A 26,817-nucleotide genomic window follows, 5' to 3' on the forward strand; every position below is an offset into this window, starting at 1 on the left:
ACCCTAATATTTTCCAGTGTATCAAGAAATGAGGAGTAGGAATCCTGGGGCATGGTGGGGGATCTGTAGCAAGTTACAGTTTGGATTGCAGTCTTGCCTAGAGTTAGTTGCACTTGCATAATCTTGGATGCATTATGCTGAGCAACTAGCCTGGAGGTGTGGATATCCTTAATGAATATGGACACGCCTCCACCTTTAATGTTTTGGTCCAGGTTAGGTGGCCGAAAGGTGTGGTATGAATTATAGCCTGGTAATGCAGGGGTGCTCTCTGGATCCTTGAACCAGGTCTCTGTCACTACACAGATGTCGATGTTCTCCATTTTAAGGAGTGCCTCGAGTGAATGCATTTTGAGGTTTAGACTTCCAGCATTGAGTAGCATTACCCTCAGATTTTGCTTGCTTGCACCTGTTACAGTGGTGAATTTGCCATTTGAACCTTGCCTAAAAGACTTCTAGCATTGAGTAGCATTACCTTCAGATTTTGCTTGCCTGTACCTGTTACGGTGGTGAATTTGTCCTTTGAGCCTTGCCTAAAAAAGGCACTATAGGGCTGGCAAGAGCCTTAGCCAGTATCCAGAATCCCAAGGGCGACAGGTGCAGGCCATCTCTGGCAATGCATTGTGGTCTGTCGATCATGTCATCCCAGGCAGACAGATACTGGATCCCCTTAGAATGACACCAGAAGCTTAGCCAATTGTTGAAGTCAATCATTTTGTCCTTGTACTGTGGTATCATTCTGGTTGATGGCAGGATGCTACTCGTCATACCTGCCTGAGCTACAAGATCGGAGAGCTCCTCCATGTCTCTTTTTATGTAGTCCAGGGAGATACATCTCAGGTCATTCACACCAACATGGACAATGACAGAGTCATATTTGTACTTGTTGTAGAGTGACCTGAGTGCGTGCATTATGTGGTGGATCTTGGCACCCAACAGGCAGCTGACAGTAACTTTCTCCTTGTTTAGCCTGGTGATTTCTTTGAAACAGTCACCAAGGCCATTGACGGGGAAGGTGGTCACACAACCTACCTGGACAATACACTGGCATTATAGTTAAGCTCACCAGCTTAAATATAAACCCCTGTCACTAGATGGGTTGCAAACTGGCTCAAGGACAGAACCCACATGGTTAGAATTGCTGGAGCCATGTCAGACTCCAAACCAGTAACAAGTGGCATCCCACAAGGCTAAGTCCTGGGACCCTCTGTATATATTTCTTGGAACAGGGTAACAAACGGAAGGACTGGCTGACCAAGTCTTCACAGATGACTGCAAACCATCCTCCAAAGGGCCTCATAGAAACAGACAACTGATGCCAGAGCCATGGCTCAAGCTAAACGCCAAAAGTGTATAGTCATCCCTTTGGCAAAAACAAAGTGCCCACAAATTACCACATAGGTGATAATCCATTAAGTACAGAAGAAGTAATTAGGGACCTGGGGACCCAAGTTGATAGCAGTCTCTCATTTGACAACCACATGGCCAAAGTGGTTAGAAAAACATTTTATATAGCCCACCTAATCATGAAGGGATTCACATCTAGATCAGGAGGTCATCGTGCCTCTTTACTCATCCCTCATCAGCCCAATGCCCATAATGTACAATGCCCCTTTTGGGATGTACTTTACCAGACACCTGCAGCAACTGGAAAGACCCCAAAAGTACCTCACCAAGAGGATCAAAGGGCTCAAACAGATGCCATATGCTGCCCGGTTAAAGAAACTCCAGCTCTACTCAGTGGCATACCACCTGCTCAGAGGCGATCTGTGCCTGATGTATAAAGCCATGTCCAACCCAGAATTAATGGACATGCTGCACCTCAGAAAATCCAAATCCCATCGAGCTACGTGCTCGAGAGACTTGAACCTCAGCAATGAAATAAACAGGACATGCTGGAGGGACAGATTCATAACCCAGAGGCTCCCTTCACTCTGGAATAAAATCCCATTCCAGGTTAGGCAGAGTCCCTCATTGACTCTCTTCAAGAGGAATCTTGATGAGTGGATGGGAGATCGTAGGTTTACCCCGGGTATCACTTCTGTGTCACTGTTAGACAGAGGCACAGTATACTGCCCTCGAAAAAGGGCATAGCAAAATTAATTTAAAATGGGTGGCGAAAGCCAAACACACTCTGGCTAGGCTTATAAATGCCCTAGGGCAGATAGCCTAGTATGAACCTATAAACCTATGAACACGGAGTTTGTGGGCTATGTACCCTTTGCGCTGTGTCGGGGTGTAGAGGTTGCATGCGTTTCTGCTTTGGAGGTCCTTGTTGCTTGAGCAGATTTTTATTGAGAGCCTCCATGAATGTAGGTGTGTGTTTTGTGTTGCTATCTGTGTGTTTTGGTGGTGTAGGTTTTGAGGGACTATGTGATGAGTGTGGTGTGGTGCAAGTGTTTGCCTTCTCCTCTTGACTGTCTATTCCAGTCTTGGGTGAAGAGAGCTTTGCTTCAAGTTTGGCTATATAAGTGCATCTCTCACAGGTTGTAGTGTTGGTTGGTAGGAAGAGAGAGTTGTCTATGTAAATGAGGCAATTGCTGCATTGTCCCAAAATGCTCAGATTCATCAAGTAGACAGGAGAAAACACCGGGAGCTGACCCTTAGGCATGCCTGGAGAGGTGCTTATTTATTAAGTACTAAAAATTGTTTTACTCTAGACAAGTGAGGAAAATTGAGTACTGTAGTAATTTGTAGCTTAGTTAGTGCTTATAATGAGTTCTGAACAAGTGTTGAACTCAAAGAAACAGATGAGTGCTAAAACTAAACAACTGGCTAGTTCTAAGGGAAAATTTGTAGAGCAGACTTTATGGCACCAGGAATAGTTTAACCCTAGCTAAGCGGCGCTGCATAAAGTGTATTTTTTTTAATATAACAGTAACAAATGAGCAAACTGATTTAAACAAATTAACCAATAAAAAGCTAAAAACTGAGCCCCGTTTGAGCAGTCTTTGATCAGACAATTTCTAACTGCACACTCCTGCCACTAGGGTGCAGGGGACCTTCTCCAAAAAAAATGGTCTGGATTTGTGCTCAGGTTATATAAACAAAGCTAGATTCAGCAAGTCTGAATTTAGTCTATGCTACAGCAAGCAAGGCATACCAATTTCAGAAAGAAACCATTCAAATAAGCAGGAACAATAAGCCTTTAACCAGAAACTACCAGCTCAGAGGGGCAGAATCTACCCTCTTTTCCCACAAGAGTGCAGACCACACCTTCTTAATGTAAAAATAACTGGCCCAAAGCCCAAGTGGTTATATGTAACACATAAGAGTAGTGTGGCTTCATATGTAATATATAAGAGTACTGTGGTTTTGTATTTAACACATGAGTAGTGTGGCTTTGTATGTAACATTTAAGAGTAGTGTGGTTTCATATGTAACACATAAGAGTAGTGTGGCTTCATATGTAACACATAAGAGTACTGTGGTTTGTAACACGTAAGAGTAGTGTGGTTATATGTAACACATAAGAGTAGTGTGGCTTCATACGTAACACATAAGAGTACTGTGGCTTCGTATGTAACACATAAGAGTAGTGTGGTTATATGTAACACATAAGAGTACTGTGGTTACATATGTAACACATAAGAGTAGTGTGGCTTCATATGCAATATTTGAGTACTGTGGTTTTGTATGTAATACATATGAGTAATATGGCTTTGTATGTAACATGTAAGAGTAGTGTGGTTTCATATGTAACACATAAGAGTAGTATGGCTTCATGTGTAACACATAAGACTAGTATGGCTTCATATGTAACACATGACATAAACAGGTGAATTGTTTTACTATTATACTTTTCACAGTTTCCTTAAGTGGACCTACCTCATGCTAAGATTTAGAAATGTATTGTTAAAATGTGGTTCACATTATGATTCCGTTCATATGAATCAAACATTATTGCACTTTACTGCATTTTGACAGTTTCAAGTAAGTCTGAATATTTTACAAAAGTTTTTATGACTTTTATTTAGGACATTAACAACAACATATTTCATATAAAAAGTAGCTCTGAAGGCATGATTAGAAAAGAAAATATATATTAAGCAGCATGGTATGGTTGTTAAATGTTTTTATTTGTAGCTGTATGCAGCAGTTTATGACTCCATTTATTATTTAAAACACTGCATTAAAGATGCTTGCCTTACTTGTAATCCAAGGGACACATGATTTTAACCAATGTGCATGCACACAGACATATACATGCCCACACATACACACACACACACACACACACACACACACACACACACACACACACACACACACACACACACACACACACACACACACACACACATCTGCACTTTTCTAATTGGTTGTGAAATTGTCAAAATATCTTTATCTTGCAAAAAGGATTGCATTATTCAAATCTGAACAATGTTCCTGTATTTTCATGAGCATTTCTAAATAGATACACTGTCTCTATCTCTCTCTCTCTCTCTCTCTCTGTTATTTTAGCTGTTCAAGAACTGATTGTTGAGCTGCGACAGTTCCTGGAGCTCCTTGACTGTGAATTGCTTAGTGCAGCTGTCTGTGAGAAGAAGTCGGTAATTAACAACATTCTCCAAAGGATTCCATCTTCCAATGGTCAGTGCAACATAACTCCTTTACGAAGGCATGAAACAGTGTGGCTCTGCATGCACTGTTTAAATAGTTAGCTTTTATTTTAATAAAAGTAAATTTACTTGTGTTGTTGTGTAGTGATCTGGAATATAGTTCAGGATTTAGCTTGCTGAGTACTATTAACTTGTGAGTGGGGCTAGCTTTTGCCTTTGTCCATAGTGGCCTGTTTGGAGACTTCATTCTGCCTGTTGTATCAGCTGATATCCTGCCATCAATGTAAATAGAGATTGAGGGGTGAATTTACTCCTGCAGTGTCCCTTGAAGCAGTATGATTTTTTTTTTTTGTAATCAAGTACAGATTTTGACATTTACGCATGTGGTTCTCCTGGTATGGCCTGTACTTTTCAAGTAACCTGGGTTATGGTAAATCCTTAGCAGTTCTATGGTCTCCTTTATTGGAGCAATAACTCCCTCTGAGAACAGCCACAAGTTGCGTATAAGGACTTAAACATCATACTGAAGTCTTGTAGCCACTGGAAATGTCTTAGTAAGAATTTACTTGTGGGTAATGGATTGGAACAGAGAATCTATACTAAAGTACAGGACATTATGCAGTCATACAGAACAGCAAATGATGGCCTTTTCATATCCATTTTTATTTTTTCTGCATCCATACCCTTCTAGCAACTCAGCTATTTATCAGTCAGAGAGGCTAAAGAAGTTAAGTTCTTTGTTTTCTGCAATAACATAGAAAGGAAGGAGATGCTAAAGAGGACTGTTACAAAATGTAAATTTATATTTTAGTTGTGCATACATAAAATGACATGGCAATGCAAAAGCATGATAGATTAATATATATATAAACATAATTTGGAGAAAGCGACTATTGAACAGTCTGAATGTTTTTTCTGCCATGGCAATATCTGAGACTGCTGCCACCAAATTGTGTGAGATGTTTGCAGGAGTGCATACTTACTTGCACTGTTTAAAGTGTGATGCAGTACTAGAGTACACAACCTTGTATTACTATGTGTCTAGCCCCTCCCCTCCCTGAACCTGCACAACTCCCTCCCACTCCTGCTTAATTACAGAGGTATCACAAACCTGATGTAGAAAGGCACCATCATTTGACTTAGCTTTTCTGCCTTGCTTCATAGGAATTCCCAGTAGTGTGCTCGCATTTAAGTACTACCTGGTATTGTTTTTGTTTGTGATTCTTATTGCTGTTTTTGTAAATTTCATCCTAAGGGGATCATGCAGTGCTTCTGTAACCACTCTGCCTCCCCAAAAACTAACTTTAAATGTGTAGGTACCCTATTGTAAAATAAAACTATATCCTATACCTACCACTGTTGTATATTAACCCTACGTGCATTCGCTAGGAGTCTACCGTGGATTTTATCTCCCTTTACTCTCCTACTCTCTTTTTCCTTCATCTGAGTGCTTGTAGCTTACCATTATACTTACTCAGTTAGGCCACCAGGTGGCATTGTTCAACCACTACCTATCTTTTAATACAAGCCAAAAGTACTGTAACTGTTCTATTAATTTACCACTGCCCTGTTTAGCCCTATTAATACTTACTATATTCTACTAAACTGCTACTGCCCTGTTTTCAGCTCCTATCCCCTCTCAACTCTCTGCGTCCTTCTAATTTCACCCGCACAGTGCCTTATGCCAGTGCCTCCTTGCCTTTGAGCTAGTTCTCAGCTTCACTGAGCTGGCTTTCTTCCTACTCCTTGGCTCTACCTGATCCGTTTGCCCTGTGGGCTCACTCCGCTCCCCTGCCATGCCCCCAATTCCCACACCCCCCCACTATTCCTACTTTTGTTTCAAACACTCCTCACCCACTCTAGACAATCATCCAATCAAAGCCTTCCCCTCTTTACCCCACCTCCTTTCACCCACAGTAGCTAAATACATCACTAATTAAAGACATCACTCTTTCAATACCCATCTCAGCCCACAGCTCTTCTCTCCAACTACAAATCTGCCCATATTAAACTACCTTTTTCTAACCATGCTTTCCTTACTGTTCCTAACACTCTGAATCCCCATCTCTCTCCTACTACTCCTAACAACTTTATACCATGCCAGCTCCTATACCTCCAATCAGCTTCTACCCCTTACCATACTCCCACACAAAACCATCTCCTCCCTCACACAAATCATTTCTTTTCCATCTCCTCCCCTCTGTTTCAGCTCAACCCTATGCACTTTTTTAATCTTAAAATTATTTCCCCTACTGCTAAGACACTTACTCTTAAACAAATACTAGGCCATCCAGAATACCCTAAATCCAAACCAAAACACACTAAAATATCTTCCTTCAATAACCTTGTCTTAGCTGGAGACATTCACCTCAACCCTGGACCTAACCCATCCACAAATAACAATTACCCTCCCCCTTCCTCTAACCTTTCATCCCCCCACAATACTTTACAATTTTCACACTCAATGCCCAGAGTCTCAACAACAAAGCACATCAGTTTCAAGCATGGCTAAGTCATAACCAACCTGACATTGTAGCCATCTCTAAAACTTGGTTCAAACCCCAAATCTCTGACTCTGAAATCCTACCCTCTGGATTTCACAAACTTAGATGTGACTGCCCAAAGAAAAAAGGTGGAGGTGTTGCATTAATTTACTCCAATCTGCTTACTGTAATTCCCCTACCAAGCCCTATTCCTAAATTTGCCAATGCAGAAGTAACAGTCAGTCTATTAAAAATGAATAATCACAAAATCCTCTGTATCATCGCCCTTTATATCCCACCTGGAAATAACATCTCAACCCTTGAAGACATACTCCAATGGGCCTTAGCTGAAATTAACCTTGAAACTTAAATACTAGGCAATGTAAACATCGATTGGAATAAAATCAACAGTCCCATACCCTTCCTGTCCATTAACCTCTTTAACTTTACTCAAGTAACCCATTCCATCACCAGACCCAATAAAACAAATCCTCCAGGATCCTCTCTTGACTGGATCTTAGTCACTCATCCAAATAAAATTACCAACTCTGGCACCATCCCTGTCTCTATTAGTGACCACCTCCCATCTTTCATTTACTGTGGAATCACCTTGCATCCACACCAACATCAATATATTCAGACCCGCAACCTTAGTAAATTTGATCCCAAAACCTTCTCTATCTCAAACAAATGAACTGGAACATTCTAAAAACCCTTCCACTCAATAAAGCCATACACCACTTTAATTCTACTTTCCTAGATGCTCCAAATTCCCCAGCTCCACCAAGGAAAAAAAGAGTAAAAACGATAACTGTCCCTTGGCTAACCAACAAAACAAAGCAAAGTATGCATCAGAGACAAATCCTGGAAACTTTACCAAAAGAATAAACTTTCCAAAACCCTTCTCCAATATACACTGCTCTGAAACTTTGCAAAAACACAAATCTTCAAAGACAAAAAAATCCTACTGCACTAAGCTCCAGTCCAACCATTCCCAAAACCATAGGCTTTTTTGGAACTCCACAAACTTGCTCCTCAACGCAGGCTCCAAAAATAACCCCTGTCCAGACCCAAGTAAATCTGATCTCGAATTAGCCTCATTATTCAACTCTTTCTTTATAGAGTCAATATCCGATCTAACGAAAACTTTTCCCAACAACAACCCATCTCTCCCACATTATCCAAATAATTTCCCCTCTATGGTTGAGCTTAAACCTGTCTCCACTATCTACATAAAAAGACTTCTTTACAAACTTAAACCCTGCTCAAGTCTGCTGCCGATGGTATATCTCTCCCAATTAGTATCCTAATTAATAGATCTTTAAGAAATCCTATGTTCCTAAACTCTGGCATTCCACCTTTATTCTTCCTCTCCACAAGGGAGGCAAAAATACTAACATTTCAAACTTCCGCCCTATATCTCTTCTCTCTCCAGTCTCCAAAATCCTAGAAAAATGCATCCACCTCCAACTTATGCCTTTTCTGACTAAAAAAACAACTTCTTATCGCTACCCAACATGGCTTCCAACCAGGACATAGCACCATAACAGCTCTACTCTCATTCTTAGAAACTGTCAATCAAGCCTGAGATTCTGGGAAATTAGTATCCACAGTGCTCCTAAATCTCTCTAAAGCATTCAATACCGTTTCCCATAAGCACTTTCTAAGTCACCTCTGAAACCTAAATCTCTCCCAAAACACTCTTTCCTGGTTCTCAAGCTATGTATCAGATATATTTCAGGCTGCAAAATGGAAAAAAAGGCACCTCACCTTTCTTATCCACCCCTACCGGGGTACCACAGGGGTACAATCTTGGAACAATGCTGTTTAATATCTTTATCAATAACTTTCACTCTCCTATTCCTAATGCCAAAGTAATCCAATATGCAAATTACTCTACACTTGTCTGCTCTGCCTCTAACCTCCCTGAACTCCTATCTAAGACTCAGACTGCCTTTTCAACTACTGAGATTTGGATACACCAAAATCACCTTTCTCACAATGCTAACAAATTTAAAATACTACTATTCACACCCTCAAAATCTTTTTGTTTTGATAAAAAATCCTTCTAAGTCCTTAGCCAAAGCAACTCTCCAATTGAAGTTGTTCCCTTTGCCAAACTGCTCGGTGTAACTATAGACAAACACCCATATTCAGCAAATTATAAAGAAACCCCACCAAAAACTAGGTATGCTATACAGGAACAACCACTTCCTCTCTACTTCTACCCGGCATTCTCTGGCCTCCTCTTACCTCCTTCCCTCCCTTCTGTACAGCACCCCACTACTAACTAACCTATCCTCTTCCATCACTTCCAAACTTGAAAGCTGTTATAACAAGATTTCTAAATTTGCCAACAAAGTCAAGCATTCCACTCATCACTGTGTTACCCTCCAATCCCTCAAATGGTTAGAATTCACAAATTATCTGGACTTCCTCCAACTCACTACAGCACATAGACTAATATTTAATCCAACCAAATGCCCCACTCTAACTAACATCCTTCCCCCATACACCCCAAATAGAACTCTCAGATCTGAACACCAAAACTTAATTACTGTCCACAAACCTAAATGTCCTGCTGGACAACTTCTCCTCTCCTTCTCCTTAGGTAAGAAATGGAAGTCTCTCCCTTCCACACTAAGGACAATGTTAAACACAAACAACTTCAAAACTCAGCTTTACACCTACCTCTCCTCCAAATGGAAATGTAACTGAATTCTACCTACCTAGAACTTTTTAACAAAAGCCCCTGGGAGAGTACCCTCCTGAGTTCCTAAGCAACTTATAGCTGGCTATAACATTCTATAGCTCATTCCCATATGATCTCTCACACTCTGTAAACAGCTTTTGACTTTAACTGTGTGAATTTGTTAAAATGTATCTGCACAATATTTTTCCACTATGAGCAATATTGCTCATGCTTTGTATTATTTGATACGTATTTGTACTTGTATTTTTCTTGGACTGCTATCTTTACTGTAATCTGTTTCATGGAGCTTTTCTCCTCCACTGAAAACGGGCTATCTGGGCCGAGTGGACCTCTCCGGTAATCAAACTAGAAATAAAATAAATTAATAAATAAATAATAGTGAAAAAGTTCAGGTCATATTAAAAAAATAACTAGACTTGGATTGGAAAACATGTCAGCTTTTACTTTCTCTGTTTTATGAGGATTTGAAAGTTTTTTTAAGGAATATGTTGAATATTTAATTTACAGGTCTGGTAACATCAGATGAATGTTACTTTATACATTTTCATATTTTTGCCTTATGACATTTCTTTTTTTTAATTATTTAATATGTTGATATATCTTCACCAATCATATGAAGTAGTGGCCTTATAAACCTAAATAGTTATTTTGTGATATTTTCCTAAATATGTGATTTTATATAGCAAAAACTCTCTTGGTACTTTGTGCATAAAAAGACAACCATGTTACCTGTCGATCATCATCCTCCTCCCAGTCAATTGTTCCATTCATTCCTAATCACTGGGGTGATAGTTGACTGGGAGAAGCCATCATTTAGACATATACTGCTCAACTTCTCCTCAAGAATCAGGGATAAAGCTAAAATAATGAAAGGACAAAGCCCCAAATGTTCACTTTTAATTTGTATCAACATGCATCTTCTGATCAGTAAGTATGAAAGTCAGATGATTGGAATTATTGACTGACTGTGACCCACAACGGTAAACAAGAAAATCAAAAATTTACATAGGGCAGGGAAGAAATGTAAGGAAAAATTCAAGGACAGTTGACAGGTATGTTCTAAAACTTCCAAAGCACTATCCTGACCCTCCCCCACTGTCAAAAAATGATCTATGTATTCTAGTGCTGACTAACAGGGGGCCCGTTTTTACCAGCACTAATGTAAAATGGGCTAAATTGTTTGAATGTTGCACAAGCCACAGCACAACCCATTGGCATTGCAATGTCAAAAAATATCTTCCCATTGAACTGAAACCCTAAGTATGGCCAGTCTTCTTGTCTCATGAGAAGATGGAAAGCAGACTGGATATCCATCTTACACAGCCAGGAGTCAGAATAGCCATTGATGGCCTCTGCTGCCTGATCCAAAGAAGAGTAGTGTACTTTGGTTAGGTTGGTGTCAATAAAGTCATTGACTGAACCCCCCACTGGGTGAGACCAGTGACAAATCAACCTGAACTCACCCTCCTGTTTCTTAGGAACCAGGCCAAATAGGGGAAACTTTAAATAAAACCCATGGAGGGGTGAAAAGGGGCCAGTTGTCCTGCCACCTCATCGCTGTTTCTTTATTAGCCTGGCAGCAATGTGTTCATGTCCTTTGATAAATGAAAAATTGTTAACTAACTTGGAATCTAATGGGGCTATGGAGTAGATAGGAAAGCCTGTGGAAAATCTTTAATAAGGGTGGCTGCTGCCCTTTGATCTGGGTAATCTGACAGTAAACAGGATAGTTTATCTGACAAATGGGGAAATAAACCTGGTTTGGTGTGTTTGAGTCTCCTGCCAAAGCCCCCCCCACCATGTCCATGAAAAGGTGGCTTGGCAAGAAAGGAAGTGTTGCACCCCTTATCAATCTTTCTGTCTGTCTGAGATGTAGCAAAAGACAATTTGTCCCTGGGCAACAAGCCCCAACACCTGGAAGCAGTATGACCCTTCCCATATCCTGAACACAAGTGGTTATATTTACAGGCAGGCTAGCCACATCTGCCCTGATTGAATGCCCAGCAGAACCTTGTATCTTTTGTATTAACAGCCCCTCCTTTAATACCCATAGGCACATCCTTGTCCATCATGGTACTCAACCATATGTCAGAGTGCCTTGACTACCACCTGAGAGAACTATCACGGGCTTTCCACTTCCTGAAGCACCGATCATTAATTCAACCATCCCAAACTCCCCTTCACACGGTGAGCTTACCTTATGGCTACAAAATAGCTAATAAAGGCTGTGGTTAGATGGGATCCTTCTCAGGGACTATGCCCATGAATACCACAAAACCCAGAGACCAAGTATCCCAGTTCCTGACCATTGTCCTGGCGGTCACCTTCCTCCCAATGGCAACTAAGGCTGCCATCAAGTCCTTGTTACCTGTGTTATCAGCATCCAGTATGCACTTTATTCACTCATTGTGCACTAGGTCGAAGATTTCTACAAACTCCCCTTTTATAATCTTATATTTGACCTTGGTGGGAACATGTGCTGTGATATGGGAGCCAGGTGATTTGGAATATGTTAATCTGAGGGTAGCCATAGGGGACAAAAACTGGGGGTTATGCTCATCTGTATGTGGTGTGACCTCCCTCTCTGAATCCATGACCTCCAATGACCCCCCCCCCCAATGCGAGTTGGGTAAAGACAACTGCACAGACTAGTCAACATTACTGTCTGCTCCCACTCCCGGACTCAAAGCTGTGGAGGCAGCAATGTTTCTCTCTAAGGCTAAGTCAAACAGTCTAACTGTCTTCTCTTCCAGCAAAACATGTATAAAGTCATCCAAACAATTATCAGCAGATTGCCCCCTAAAATTAATATTAAGCCCTGTAGACCCAACAGAGGCATTACCTTGTGTTTCTCTAGATATGTCAGACAAAAAAGAAGGGATGACCTTTTGGCCAGAAGTATTTCTAACTGTCTTTTTCTGAGTCTACTTAGCTGGAGCTGGACCTACAGCTGCACCCTCTTCCAAATTCAGCAAAGGTCTCCTCCTGGAATTCAGGTTCTGCTCATCTGTCCCATCCTTTTCTAAATCAATTAGCAAGCGTTGCACTTCCTGAGAGAGAGGAAATCATGTATTAGTAAAGGCTGAACCTGAAAGAAAAAAAAAAGCATTAGAATAGGAAAGAATACAATTTTATTTATTTATTTATTTATTTATTTCAGTTTGATGACCGGGGAGGTCCACTGGGCTCAGGAGCCCATTTTCAGTGGAGGCCCGGGGAGAAAAGCTCCACATTACAAAATACAAAGATAAAACAAAATACAAAATACAAAAGATAAAAATAAACATAAGATTCAAGGTACAGATACATAAGGATGCAACCGTCAGTCTACATGGTATGAATGCTGGTAATTTTTGATACAGAGGTAATAAAAGGAATGGTGTTTACATAACATATTATTTATATCTTGAAATGGATGATTAAAAGATTACAAAGAGTCTGATTCTAGTAATGGCAGAGTGGTAGAGCAAGCATAGGTTTTAGGAGGGAATAAAGGGAGAGCAAACTATTTACAGTATTTACATATATACACAGGACAACAGTAGCAATAAGTAGATATGAACAAGGTTGATAGTAGTAAGAAATTGAATAGCATTACTGTTAATATGTACAGTGAGGCGGCTAGGTGGGGAAAGTGCAGTTGCACTTCCACTTAGAAAACAGGTAGGAATGGAGTAATTTTTGAAATTATTAGGATTTTCTATCAATCTTAAAGAAGGAGAGAGAGTTCCACTTTTTGGCTAAGGAAAAAGAAAGGAGGTGCTGCCCGGGAGGTCGTTTTGGTTTGTGGACATTGAGTAGGTTTAGGTGGGCTGAACGAAGTGGCCTATTAGGGGTATATGGTTGAAGGATGTTGGATAGTGCAGGACATTTAGAGGGGCTAAATAATAGCCTGTGGGCAGTGGTTAGTTGGAGGTAGTCTAGAAGGTTGGGGAGTTCTAGCCAGTTTAGTGACTGGAGGGCAGAGCAATGATGGGAGGAGTGTTTGGCTTTGGTGGTGAATTTAGAAATTTTGTTATAACAACTTTCCATTTTTGAGGAGGTGGAGGTGGATAAGGGGAAAGGAAAATATAATAACTAAGAACCATACAAAGTCACAGCTAAAATTAAAAGATTGGAAGCTTGGATGCTGTGCTGCTGCGGGATTCTAGAATATGTAGCTCTCGGGATGTTTCCCTGCTTCTCCTTCCTTAACAATGCCAGTGTGACTAAAACCAGTAGAGCTGCTGCGGGGGATTGATATATATATATATATATATATATATATATATATATGTGTGTGTGTGTGTGTGTGTGTGTGTGTGTGTGTGTGTTTCTTACTACTTCCAATAGCATACCGTATACCAGCTTTTTTTTTTTTTTTATAGGTTCATAGGTAGGTACTAGGCTATCTGCCCGAGGGTATTTATAAGCCTAGCCAGAGTGTGTCGGCTTTCGCCACCCCATTGATTAGTTAACTGATCCTCTGTCAAGCAGAGCCAATGAAGTGATTCCAGGAGTGTATTTTCTGTTACCCATCCACTTGTCAAGGTTTCTCTTGAAGAGTGTTAGTGAGGGGCTCTGCCTGATGTAATTTGGAATTTTGTTCCAAAGCATGGGGAGTCTCTGTGACAGGCATCTATCCCTCCAGCATGTTCTATTTATTGTTGTGGCGAGGTTTAGCTCACTAGAGCGCGTGGCTCACAGTGATTTGGATTTCTTTAGGTGGAGCATGTCCATCAATTCTGAGTTGGACATGGCTTTGTAAGTCAGGCAGAGATCACCTCTGAGTAAGCGATATGCCACTGAGTACAGCCAGAGTTTTTTCAGTCGGGCTGCATAGGACATATGTTTGAGACCAGTAATCCTCTTGATGAGGTACTTTTGTGGTCTTTCCAGCTGTTGGAAGTGTCTTGTGAGGTACATCCCAAATGGGGCATTGTACTCTATGATGGGTCTAATGAGTGATGAGTAGAGGGGCACTATAACGTCTTTATTTCTGGATGCGAACCCTTTAGTAATTAGATGGGCCACATAGAAGGATTTCCTAACTACTTTGGCAATATGATTGTCAAAGGAAAGATTACTATCTACCTGGGTCTCCAGATCTCTTATTACATCTTCTGTATTAAGGGGGCTGCCACCTATGTGGTAATTCGTGGGTGTTTTGTTTTTCCCAAATAGGATGACTATGGATTTTTTGGCATTTAGATTGAGGCCATGACTTTGACACCAGATGTCTGTCACAGTAAGGCCCTTTTGGAGGATGTCTGTGCCAGCCGGAGAGTCAATTATGGCTCCCAGTTTGCAGTCATTGGCGAACTTGGTTAGCCATAGTCCTCCTGTGTTTGCCTGTACTTCTGAGAAGTATATGCCGAACAGTAGGGGTCCCAGAATCGAGCCTTGTGGGACACCACTTGTGACTGGTTTACAGTCGGACCTGGAGCCCGCTATTCTTACCGTGTGAGTTCTGTCTGTAAGCCAGTTGGCATCCCATCTCATGATGTAGGGGTTTATGTTCAGGCTGGTGAGTTTTTCTATAATACCTGAGTAGGGAATGGTGTTGAAAGCCTTGGCGAGGTCAAGGTAGGCTGTGTGAACCACCTTTCCCTCGTCTATGGCCTTGGTGACTGTCTTGAAGAAGTCAACCAGGTTTAGTAGGCATGATCTGCCCTTAACAAAGCCGAACTGGGTTGGGTCAAGTGTATGGAGGTTCCCAATGTCTTTGTTAATGAGTTCCATGACAATGTGCTCCATAGCCTTGCAGACCAGGCTAGTCAGGCTTATGGGGTGATAGTTACCAGGGTCAGTTGTGGCCCCTCCTTTGTGGAGAGGAAAACCATTGCTGTGTGCCATTCTATGGGCACATAGCCTGTGGATAGGCTGAGGTTGAACAGGGTGTTTAGGTGGGGGGTTATTTTGTTCTGTAGTTCATGCACGACACAGCCTGGGACACCATCTGGTCCCATTGACACTGTGTTTTTGGCTTTTGAAAGGGCTGTTTTCACCTGTGTGTCTGTGATTTTTGGGACACTACACTTTTCCGGTATTGTTGTGGGCCATTTTGGAGGTGAGAGGGGGGTGAAGTTTGCACTGAATCTATCTGCCAGGATGTTAGCAATATCAGTAGGTTCAGTATATTTTGTGCTATTTTGCACTAGTTCAGTTCATATCTGCGAGTTGCCACTTAGATTCTTAACATAGCTAAAGAAGGCTTTGTGGTTATCTTTTGAATCCTTGGATATTTTTTTTTAAGTTAGCCTTGGATGATTTCATGAGGGACCTCAGTTTCTTACTGATACTGATCAGGGATGTCTTTCCTTCTTGGGATATATATATATATATATATATATATATATATATATATATCTATATATATATATATATATATATATATATATATATATGGCAACAACAGTCCCAAAGGATGGAAGACCACAAACTCAGTCCAAGGCAGCGTTACAAAAATGCTAATCACGCTGTTCAAAACAACGTGATAAAAATACAGCAGAGCAACGTATCAAGAAAACTCCTATAGGATATGATGTTTATAACAGAAAGTGGTAACCGGATATGATGTCATTACAGGATATGATGTTTCAAACCCAAAGTGGTAACAGGATATGATGTTTTTACAGGATATGATGTCTGTTATATATAGTGAGTGACTGTTTTTTGAATTACAACGTCTGATGAAGCAAAGTTTTTCTTTGTGAAAGCGCTTACGTTTTGTGTCTCAATAAATTTGTGGCTATTTTATTTGAACAGTTCCTGGCATTTGTTTTATCAACCAGTGGGATATCTGCAGCATTTCGCTACGTTGTTTTGGACAGTGTGAGTAGCGTTTTTTTGCCATGCTGCCTTATGAAATCTTATGCTACGCTGTGTTGGAAAGTGTGAACAGCATTCATTGAAACGCTGATTTGACAGCATTAATAGCGTTTTCTTGATACGTTGCTCTGCTGTATTTTTATCACGTTGTTTTGAACAGTGTGATTAGCATTTTTGTAACGCTGCCTTGGACTGAGTTTGTGGTCTTCTATCCTTTGGGACTGTTGTTGCCATTAATTTTCCTGTCTTTTGGGCTTGGTTTGGTGATATATATATATATATATATATATATATATATATATATATATATATATATATATATATATATATATATATATATATATATATTTTTTTTTTTTTAATCAAAACCAGCACAACTCGTGGAACAACCATATGATTCTCTCTCTTTTTTTTTAACTTATTTAAACAAGAAATCCTATGGCATACCGGCCCTGTACAGATGACTAAACAGCTGCCGTACAACCGGGAAGCCCCTTACCATGGCCTTCAACCTGGTTGTTGCCAGCTGGCTCCACCACGATGACGACATGCCTGCTGATGGATTCTACAGGCAGGAACAACAGCACTCCCTTAAATAGGGAGTGCACGGCTGCACCCCCGATAATGACTCGTGGGTCACAGACAACAGGCCGTTACAGAGATAAGTCATGTTTACTCAGTAAATTATTGCATTACTTTAATTTGTTATTTCTTTAGAGTTGCTTTTTTCATTAGGACCCTTGGCAGAATTACATCTCCTGTACTTAAATGAATTTGAGCAAAGTAATACACTAACAGCTCAGAGCAGGCGCTTAAAAAAAGAATTTATCATATTAGCATCAAAAATAATGTCAAGAAAAGACCAGTGTGATTTTACACAGTACTTTCAATTGTGACATTTTGTGTATTGTCTAGTTAACAAATACCATTTAAGATCCAATCCACCCTGGTTCTATTCCTTTTTGATCTCAGCATGGCTGAAGTCACACTTTTAACAGGGAAATGAAATCATTCAGGTTAGTTGTAGGAACTGTCTGTAGCACTCAAAGAGTGAGACCTTTGTTACAGCTAACAATGTTAATCATTAACCTTTCCCTCTACATTTTATAAGAAGACTTCTTTCTAAATCCACTATTGCTGATGGAAAAAAAAATGTACCATCAAACAGTTCAAGGGCAAATGTGCTATAAGATCAGACCAGATAGAAAATTGCCCTAATTTTTTTAAGCCCGGAGGTGTGAGACTGCTAATAAAGCTCCATCACTCATTTTCATATTTGGAAAGATAAGAAAATTCCAAGACCCCCTAAGAATGCCAACACAGTTGATATCCTCGATATGTTGTCTTTTAGATCAAGACAGAAAATAGTGTACTAATATGGCCCACTATAAAGAGACAAAGACTCCTTGCCGGTATTCTTCTAAATTGTGCCCTTCCATAGCTAAAGAAGAAGAACAGTAAAATATTACAGTGCAGTCAAGCCATCATACTGGACAAGGAATCTGATTATTATTGTCAGGCAGATCCACTAACATTATTAGGAACAAAATCAAAACTTGCACTGGCTTTTTTTGTAACTAGTTGTAAAAGAAGGCGATAAAGGGAGAATTACCTTTGGTAACACAGGAATATTCCAAAAATCCTTCAACATTTTTAATTCCATAACCTCTGCAAGAACACTGCACAGCCATCATCCTTTAACTGAATAAAATACTTCCTTCGATGTCTTCTGAGCTCTCTGTCCACATTTTTCTCATTGTTTTCACTTGTACTTATACATCTCTTTTTCTTAATGTTCCTGCTTTGTTAGACTTTATGTTAAATAGTCAAACTGATCAAAAGTCAGTGTCACTAATGTTGACACATTAATGTCAACAAAAAACACTGACATGCTTTGCGTACGCTGCAAAGAATGACCTCGGTGCAAGCAAATTTTAAAACATGTCTTTTGCAGGAAGGCATGCCTACTCTGCACCCCCACCTCTTGCTTTATATGTGTGTGTGTGTGTGTGTGTGTGTGTATATATATATATATATATATATATATATATATATATATATATATATATACACATACATATATTGATATATTTATATATATATACTAACTTGGAGATTGCACAGTCCATTGGGAAAGGGCATATTTCTGAGCTGGAGGATTGCTGATCTTGTATACTTGTTGTCCATTTCTTTTCTCAACTAGTATGTCAGCAAAACAGTGGTCAACTTTACGGAGTTTTGCTTAATGTCAGGACTCCCACGTATACTTGGTAATAACAAGTTTTAAATTCTTTCTCTCTTTATATGACTTTTGATGCAGACTTTACAATGCTTTGCCAGCTTTGAAAAGATTTCTCCATTTTTGATAAAACATTTCTCCATTTTTATGAATTATAGAAGAGGATTCTTCTCAGTACCCACATGGAACTTTTCCATCTGACTATTCCAATTTGTCTTGCTCATAAATGTATCTTAGGCCACTCCCTTGATTACCACATAAGTAAATTAATCCCTGTAGTGCAGTTTGGGAGCTCATTCTTTAAAATGGAGGAGTAAACTACTTATTAACAGGCCATTTTTTAGTGTTTGCAAATTTAATGACCAGTGTGACTTTACAATGAATGAACAGTGCTGGTAATTACGAGTCATACAACGAAAGGTTTAATTCGTTACATCTTAGGTTTTTTTTTCTGTGGTGCACAGTGCATGCTTGTTTTAAATAGCAAATGCTGTAGTTCCTTGGTGCATTGTATTGCTTGAGGCTAACATTACAATCAAATGCATTTGACAGAGAAAACATTCCACTGTTCTGACTATTATAGTCTTTCAAAGAATGCCGCTATCTTTTTTTATCTTTTTCCTAGATACCTTGCATTCCTGAGGAATATTTCCACAAGTATCATCTATACCTCAGAAGGGAATGTGTCGCCTGTTTGAAATAGCCTTTTAAATAGTGCTTCCATATATTTCCTTCTTTCAGTGCATGTATTGGCATAGTTTATCCTGTGTGGTTTAGAAGTACAGATATAGGCCTTATTCATTTTACCTGTCCAGACTTGTTATGTCTCTCTTCTTGTGGTAGACCGGTTTCCAGATACCTTGTAAATAGCTTTCAGTGGGAGGTTATAGTGCACCTGCCTTACTTTCACCAAGATAAACAATTACACTGCAGGTCTTCCTTGGGAGACCTGTAATAGTTATAGTTTCAGAGAAATGGCACAACATACAACAGTGTATTAAAAATCTACTACTCAAGCAAGTAAATGTTCTGTTTTCCTCCATCTTACACTTTTCACATGACAGTTTTTAGTCTCTCACAAGTCTACTAACATTTAAATGCATTTAATGTCTTACTACTTGTGTCATAGGCTTAGCACTTTTGTATTTTGGTTTATATTGTCTTCTCTCATCCTAAACAAATGTGCATATGCTTATCTTGCTTTGCTAAGTATACCAGTGAAGCCTTCCTAACATTAGGTATATAATACATTCCTTAAAGCTGAAGTCAGCCTAACAAGCCCATAACTTTCTCAACAGTTAGATCATGTGGTTTGTTTCAAGTATCTCTCCTGTTTGCATTGGTGTTGTAAACGTCTAACAGCTGTCCAACTTCCTCCCAAAGGCCTTTCAGTATTTTTGGTTTAACATGTCTGGGTCTGGTGCCTTGCTTACATTTTATTTGCCTTTAAAGCAGCTGCTTAAACAATGATTCCTTGAGAAAATGAAATGAAACTTTTGTTAGTTACTCTTTTTGTCTATGTCCTTGAAACATTGCCTTTTTCATGTGTAGACAGCATTCTCCAAGGTATATTTTGGTGTAGACTGACATATTAGGTTAGTTTAGTTCAAGTTTTCTGTTTCTTTTTCAGTGCTTATAAAGTATGCCCCTAGTCCAGTGCATGCTGTTTTAGCAGCTTTCTTTGTTTAAAGTCTTCTTACCCTTTGCTGAGGTAATATGCATGTTATGTTTCTTTCTTGCCCCCAGAGCAGTGCATATTTTGCATTTGCTTTATTTATCTTTTCTGTAGTCTTAGCACTGTTTCATTTTAGTTTTAGGGTATGGAGTTCATTCCTGGTCTCCTGATGCTGTTAGTGTTGTTTTTGTGTTCTCTGTGTTTATGTATGGGTTTTCCCTAGATACTTTGGTTTGTTGCATATTACAAAGATATGCTGTTTAGGCTGATTTGCCATGCTAGTAAGACTGTTATATAGATTTGTGTTGTGAAGGCTATTATCTGTTCAGTTAAACCTTTCTTGCTGCGTCTCATCTGTAAAAATACTCTCTGACTTAGAAGAACATAATCAAGAGATTAAATAAAATAATTATTTGTTCACTGCTTAAATTTGGACCCTTAGATCTCACTTACTACATCTTACTGAAACAATATCAGATTCTTTTTCATTACCTTTGTTTATCTGGGCATCTATATTGTTGTAATCATAATGGTTTGATCTAACATGGGAGGTTTCTCTAGGTAGGTTTACATTTGGGCTCATCCTGTTTTCCTCTCCAGTATGGCATTTTTTTTTCTGTGAAGCTCCCAAGGTTATGGGTGCTTAAACTCTGAGGCGACACTGGTTGTCAGACTTGGGTGCCATACTAGAAGACAACATTTGGCTGGTGAGCACACTGTATATTTTCAGCTGATGGCACAGTTCAGATCTAAACACTGACTTACATGCTGAAAAAATTCTCAGTACTTAAAATCAGCCAAGATCTACACTTTCACTGTCTTTTATTACTTGGCTAATGTGATCATAGGTCATCTGGGTCATAGTTGGGGCTTTATTCCTCTTCAACATACAAGTGCCACAGAGCCAACAGAACACTGGAAGCTGAAAATGCCCAGAAAGAGTATCAGTGGATTGACTAGTGTGCCACCCTAGGTCTTTGCTTGCTTGTGCTTTATCAAAATGCCAAATAAATAGATGTCAGCGGATGGTGCCACACTCCTAGCGGGAAAATATTTTCAGAAATGACTCTCTATACCCAATGTGCTGCAGCCTGTCTCCCAACAAAAGGAATTTGAAATTGTATCCATATTCCACTTCTGCAGATGAGGAAAATCATGGAGAATGTACACTCACATATCACTCCCTGACTGTGATGCATCTCAGGGTTTAAGCAACACTTTTCCTTAGGTTTATTGCCTAAATATGCCTACAACTGGCTTGATTTGGGAAAGCGATCCCTTGATTCTCCTGGCCATAACTCAGTGTTTGCACTTGGGATGATGTGCTCATCTCTTCAGTCTCTCCTTCAGTGTAAGACAGCTGAATGACCCAAGCCGCAGAGAGTTTGCTGTTTCTGTCTGTGTCATATCCTGGGGCTAAGGCCATGGACTTCAAGCAATTGTTTAAAGTATTAGCTAAATAACTAGCACTTTGATAAACTGCTTTCTTGGCTACAGATTGCATTGAAAACAAGTTATTTAAATATCCATTTATTTGCCCTTGATTACTGGGAAAGTCTGATGGGTCAAAACTCCTTTTCAGTGGAGGCGCTACATTTCATACACTTGCAAGAGATAATAGTGAAAATGTATTATACAACACTCAGGACTATATAACTTAACAAGGGAGCACCATATCATGTACACTGTATGTAGCATTTTACATAACAGGTGAATGCTACCTCAACACCTGTTTGGAGAATGAATATTTCCCAGTGAGGTATTAATGTACAGGTATCAATAACCTTTGGGGAATGAACACTCTTCAGCAAAGTAGTAATGTACAGATATCGCCTGCTGAAAAACAAGTCTGGCACTGGAATGGTTTTCCACAGCAGGAATTGTTAGTTGAAAGGGCACATTGTGTGTATGCTCCAAACCTAGCTATAAGAAAGCAACCTAGACCTTTAATAGTAAGGATGCAATCCTACCAGTAGAAGGAGTTGATTCTGACAAAATACTAAAAGTGGGAGACAGCAGAGTATTTGTGGAGAATGATTACTCATTGTACACCAAGCAAAAGAGAAATAAATTCATTCCACTATTCAGAGAATGTCAAGACCCAGGTGTCTGATTCTGTATTCAGCTGTCTTCAATGTATTTTTCCCTGGAGGGACAAAATCATTTTTTGATGAAGTGCAAGTAAGGAGGAAATACAAAGGTTTGTCCAACAAAAACTGAGTTGTGAAACAGAAGGAGATCCTGCTTCTTGTTCCTCTGGTAATAAAGACCCCAGAGAGACTGCATCTGTGAAACCTTTTCCATTATTTCAATGGAAAAATGTTGGAGAGAAGGAAGGGAGCACAAGAGTTGACTAGAAAGATCGAAAGTATATTGGAAATGAATCAGAGACAAGATTTGGGTGATGGAGAAGAACAGTAATAAAATCAGTAACTTAATGTGGGATTAAAATGCAATAATTATTTTTGTGAAATATGACAGAACAAGAAAATCTAGACATTTGGACTTTTTCAAAATTTGTCTGCTGTGTGGGGGCCTCTAAAGTACATGCCCTATTTCATGTCATTAATGTTCAGAAAAAATGCTTTGGGGAGGGGAAGAGGGGAGGAGAATGCTAACTGTAAGTAAAGAAAACACTTTCTTTTCTTAATAGCCCTGTATGTGTGGTGCGTGCTTTTCTCTGCATGCTATTTTAAGTGTAATGGGGATTGTAAACAGGTGTTTTTGTCTCCCTCTTCTCTTTTTCTTCTTGTACAGTTTTAAGAAATATAGGCAATGTAATCATAAAAAAGGGTGGCCTGGTTAAAAACATATGACAAAGTTCAAATTAATGTGCTTTAATTCTTGCATGGGGAAGTGACTGAGTAAGGATCTTTGTTTTAAGAGAGAGAGAGCAAATAAATGAAAAAAATATTGAATATTATAAGGATTTTTTTCCTAGCAATTGCATGTATGTATACTAAGTAGCATTTATGCAGCTTGTCTTTATGTCTCCATAAAGACAATCTGATAAAGAGAAACTGGAGACAGTCTGGTGGAAGGGGATTGGCTGAAGCAAAAGAAAAAAACAGAGAAATTGGCTAGGACAAAATGTTCTCTGAAAACAATAAGGGATTTTCCCAGGTGTGACAGTTTTAAAGATAATAGAAAACCAATTAGACTTGAAATACATTTTCTCAGTTTTTTAATGCAGTGGGGATACTAATATAAACAAGTGTTTTTTTTTTCTTTTTTACCCTTCTCTCTTTTTCTTTGCTCAGTTTTAAGAAATGTAGGCACTGTGATGGAAAAACAAGAGGAGGGAAGGAGATGGAGGTGAACAGAAGGGTCTGGTTAAGAGAGTATGACAAAAGAAAAATCAGTGTGCTTTTCCCCATGCTTGCATAGGGAAATGAATAGGTTAAAACCCTAGCCATTATCCAGTAATACGTTTATTACAAAGCATGTAAATGAAAATGAATATTGAATATTGTAAGTTTTTTTTCTGACAAACAAGGTACTCTTAGCAGTTTTGTGCCTGGTTTGCATGTCACTAGAAGACAATTTGATAGAGAAATGGCTTGGAGAAAGTGCTTACTGAAAGCATGCAAGTGTTTTCTCAACTGGGAGAGCTATAAAGATATACAAAATCAAATGCCACTTAATAGCACAGACTGTACCATGCATCTAAGCAGGACTAACCTTTATTTTTGATTAACTTTAGCCTGTCTTTGTAGCTACCAACTTAGAACTTATGTTCTTGTTAGGAATCAAAAATGTCAATACTTGAAGATGTACATATTTTGTGTGTTACTACTGTTTATAGGTTTTAGGAATTTATTTGGGGGGGGTTCTTTTTGAGGGTTTTCAAAAAAAAGTTATGTAAGATGTGCCATAGATGCAAATGGATATGACAAGAAACAACTGCATAAAATGCCAACCTGATGAACAGTATATACATGTAACATAAAAGTTGAAACTAGACATTTAACAAAACAGCAGTTGTACATAAAAGGTGGTAATAATAATTATATAAGAAAATTATGCTTTCTGTAATGTCTTTCAATCTGAATGGTCTTACAGATAAATATAAAAAAGAAAGAATAGTGAACTATATTAAAAATGTAGAGTGCAAATAACTATGTTACAGGAGACACACCTCAAAAGAACTGAATATGTGAATTTAATAAAGAAAGGTTTTCAGGATGGTTATTCAATGGAATATCTGGGACAAAGGAAAAGAGGAGTACTTATATTAACTGCAAGAGGAGCTCCAATAGTGATAGAAGAGGAAAAAAATAATAATGAAAGATACATAGTACTCAGGGGCTACTGGCTAGGGAGGAGGATTACACTGGCATGCATTTACATCCTTCCTAAAACTGCTACAATGGAGCTTAAGAAAATTGTGTGAGAAATAATCAGCTTTCAGAAAGGAATATTACTTACAGGTGGAGACTGGAATTTGGTTTTGCAACAATGAAGATGTGTCTGGGGGGCTTAAAAGGGAAAATATAGCAAAGGAGGGTAGATTTTTGAAGAAATTCATGAAAATGTTTGGCATGGAAGTTTGAGTTCAGTACTAGGAGTTCGGAGTGAATTTACACATTACTCGCTGAGATACAAAAACTGGGCTAGGCTAAATAGATTTTATATCTCACAGGAACATGTGCATTTAATTGAAGGTCTTGAAACTCACCCAGTAACTGTTTCAAATCATGTGATGATAATAACTAAAATAAAAATGCAAGGTAATAAAATAAAAATGAGCCACTGGTGTGTTCCCACCTATTTTTTGAAGAGAGGAATTTAAGGAATTGGTTTCAGAATTAATTCAAGAGCTACTAGAGAAGAATGAATATTCTTCTGAAAATATAGCTAGGGAGTGGGATAAAATTAAAGCAGAGTTTAATACTAGGGTGGAAATAAAAGAAAGGGAGATATGGTTAAACAGTAACATGAAGTATTTAGAGTGATTGGCAAATGTTAAAGTATGGCAAAATAGAGGGAATCTCTCAGAACAAGAAAATGAGCAACTACAGAATGTTAAACAGAGAATAAGGGATTACCTTTATAATATGCATTTGTTTAGAAAAATTGCTGTTAAGCAACTGATTTTTGATAATAATTCTAGAGCACAAAAACGTTTAGCACAACAACTCAGGCAACAGAAAATGGAAAGGGCTGTCACCAAGCTTAGGGAGCCTGTAACAAGGAAGATAAAAAGAAACCTGTAGAAGTATTAGAAATATTTCAGAAATTTTATGAAAGTTTGTATAAAGCAGAAAAATATGAAAGTCAAGAAAAGGTACATATGGAAATGTTTATGGATGAATTAAATATGCCAAAGATAGAGGTAGATGAGGCTCAATTACTAATAGGATAGGAAGGGATGAGATACAATCGGCTATGTATAACCAATTAACAGGAAAGCCACCAGGAAGAGATGGTATTCTTGTAAAAGTGTGGAAGTTGGGGGGGGACAGATAAAGATCTGAAAAGTTTTGTTTAATAGTATTTTAAGAGGAGGAGAAGTACCAGCATCCTGGAAGAAGGTGGTGGTAATGGTAATACCTAAATAGGGTAAAGATCCATTGGATACAGCTTCATACAGGCCCATTTCAATACTAAACCATGATTATAAAATGTTTATGTCTATAATGGCTAAAAGAATGGCAAATGTGATACCAAAATTGATAGATATGGATCAGTGCAGTATTGTGGAGAGGAGGCAAACATTTGACAATATTAACAGACCATTGATTGATGATCCAGAGGGAAGCAGAATGTAAGAAAATAAAAGTGGGTCTTGATGCAGAAAAAGCATTTGACAGAGTAGACTGGGACTTCATGAGCAGAGAAATGGAAGCAATTTACTTTCTTCGATACAATTATAAGGTTGATTAGAAGAATATATGAGGGATGGGAGGCACAAATTAAAGTGGGTAGGGTCCTCTCTGATAATTTCTGCTTGAGTAGAAGAACTAGGCAGGGTTGTCCTCTTTCACTTTTGTTGTTTGCATTATATTTAGAACCATTGGCAAAGAAAGTAAGGGACTCGGAAATTAAATGATATAATTGGTATGGTAGTCAGGAAAAGTTGGTTCTATTTGCAGATGATACTATTTTATACATGACAAAACCAGAAAGGGACATTACAGTGTTGTGGAATATTTTAAGACAGTTTCAAATCTTCTTGGGATACAAAATTAATGAAGCTAAAATAAAAGCAATAGTAGTGAATTATGTACTTGCACACAAATTGGTCCAACAATATCTATATTTATGGGGGGATGATAAAATGAAGTATTTAGGAGTATGGATTAGAAATTACTCTGTTGTGGCAGCTGAGGATATGT

General features: G+C 38.9%; 1 protein-coding gene across 2 annotated transcripts in view; it reads left to right on the forward strand.

Annotated features, from left to right (window-relative positions):
- AFAP1 (actin filament associated protein 1) overlaps positions 1 to 26,817 on the forward strand; it is a 1,391,048-nt gene that overhangs the window by 347,829 nt on the left and 1,016,402 nt on the right. For both annotated transcript variants that reach the window (XM_044062808.1, XM_044062809.1), the window contains exon 2: positions 4,462 to 4,590. In XM_044062808.1, the coding sequence (XP_043918743.1) occupies positions 4,462 to 4,590 (129 nt within the window). The remainder of the gene's footprint in view (positions 1 to 4,461; positions 4,591 to 26,817) is intronic.

This window comes from Protopterus annectens, chromosome 2.part1 (genome assembly GCF_019279795.1).
Source record: "Protopterus annectens isolate FY-2018-M chromosome 2.part1, PAN1.0, whole genome shotgun sequence".
NCBI classification, from domain to species: Eukaryota; Metazoa; Chordata; order Ceratodontiformes; family Protopteridae; genus Protopterus; species Protopterus annectens.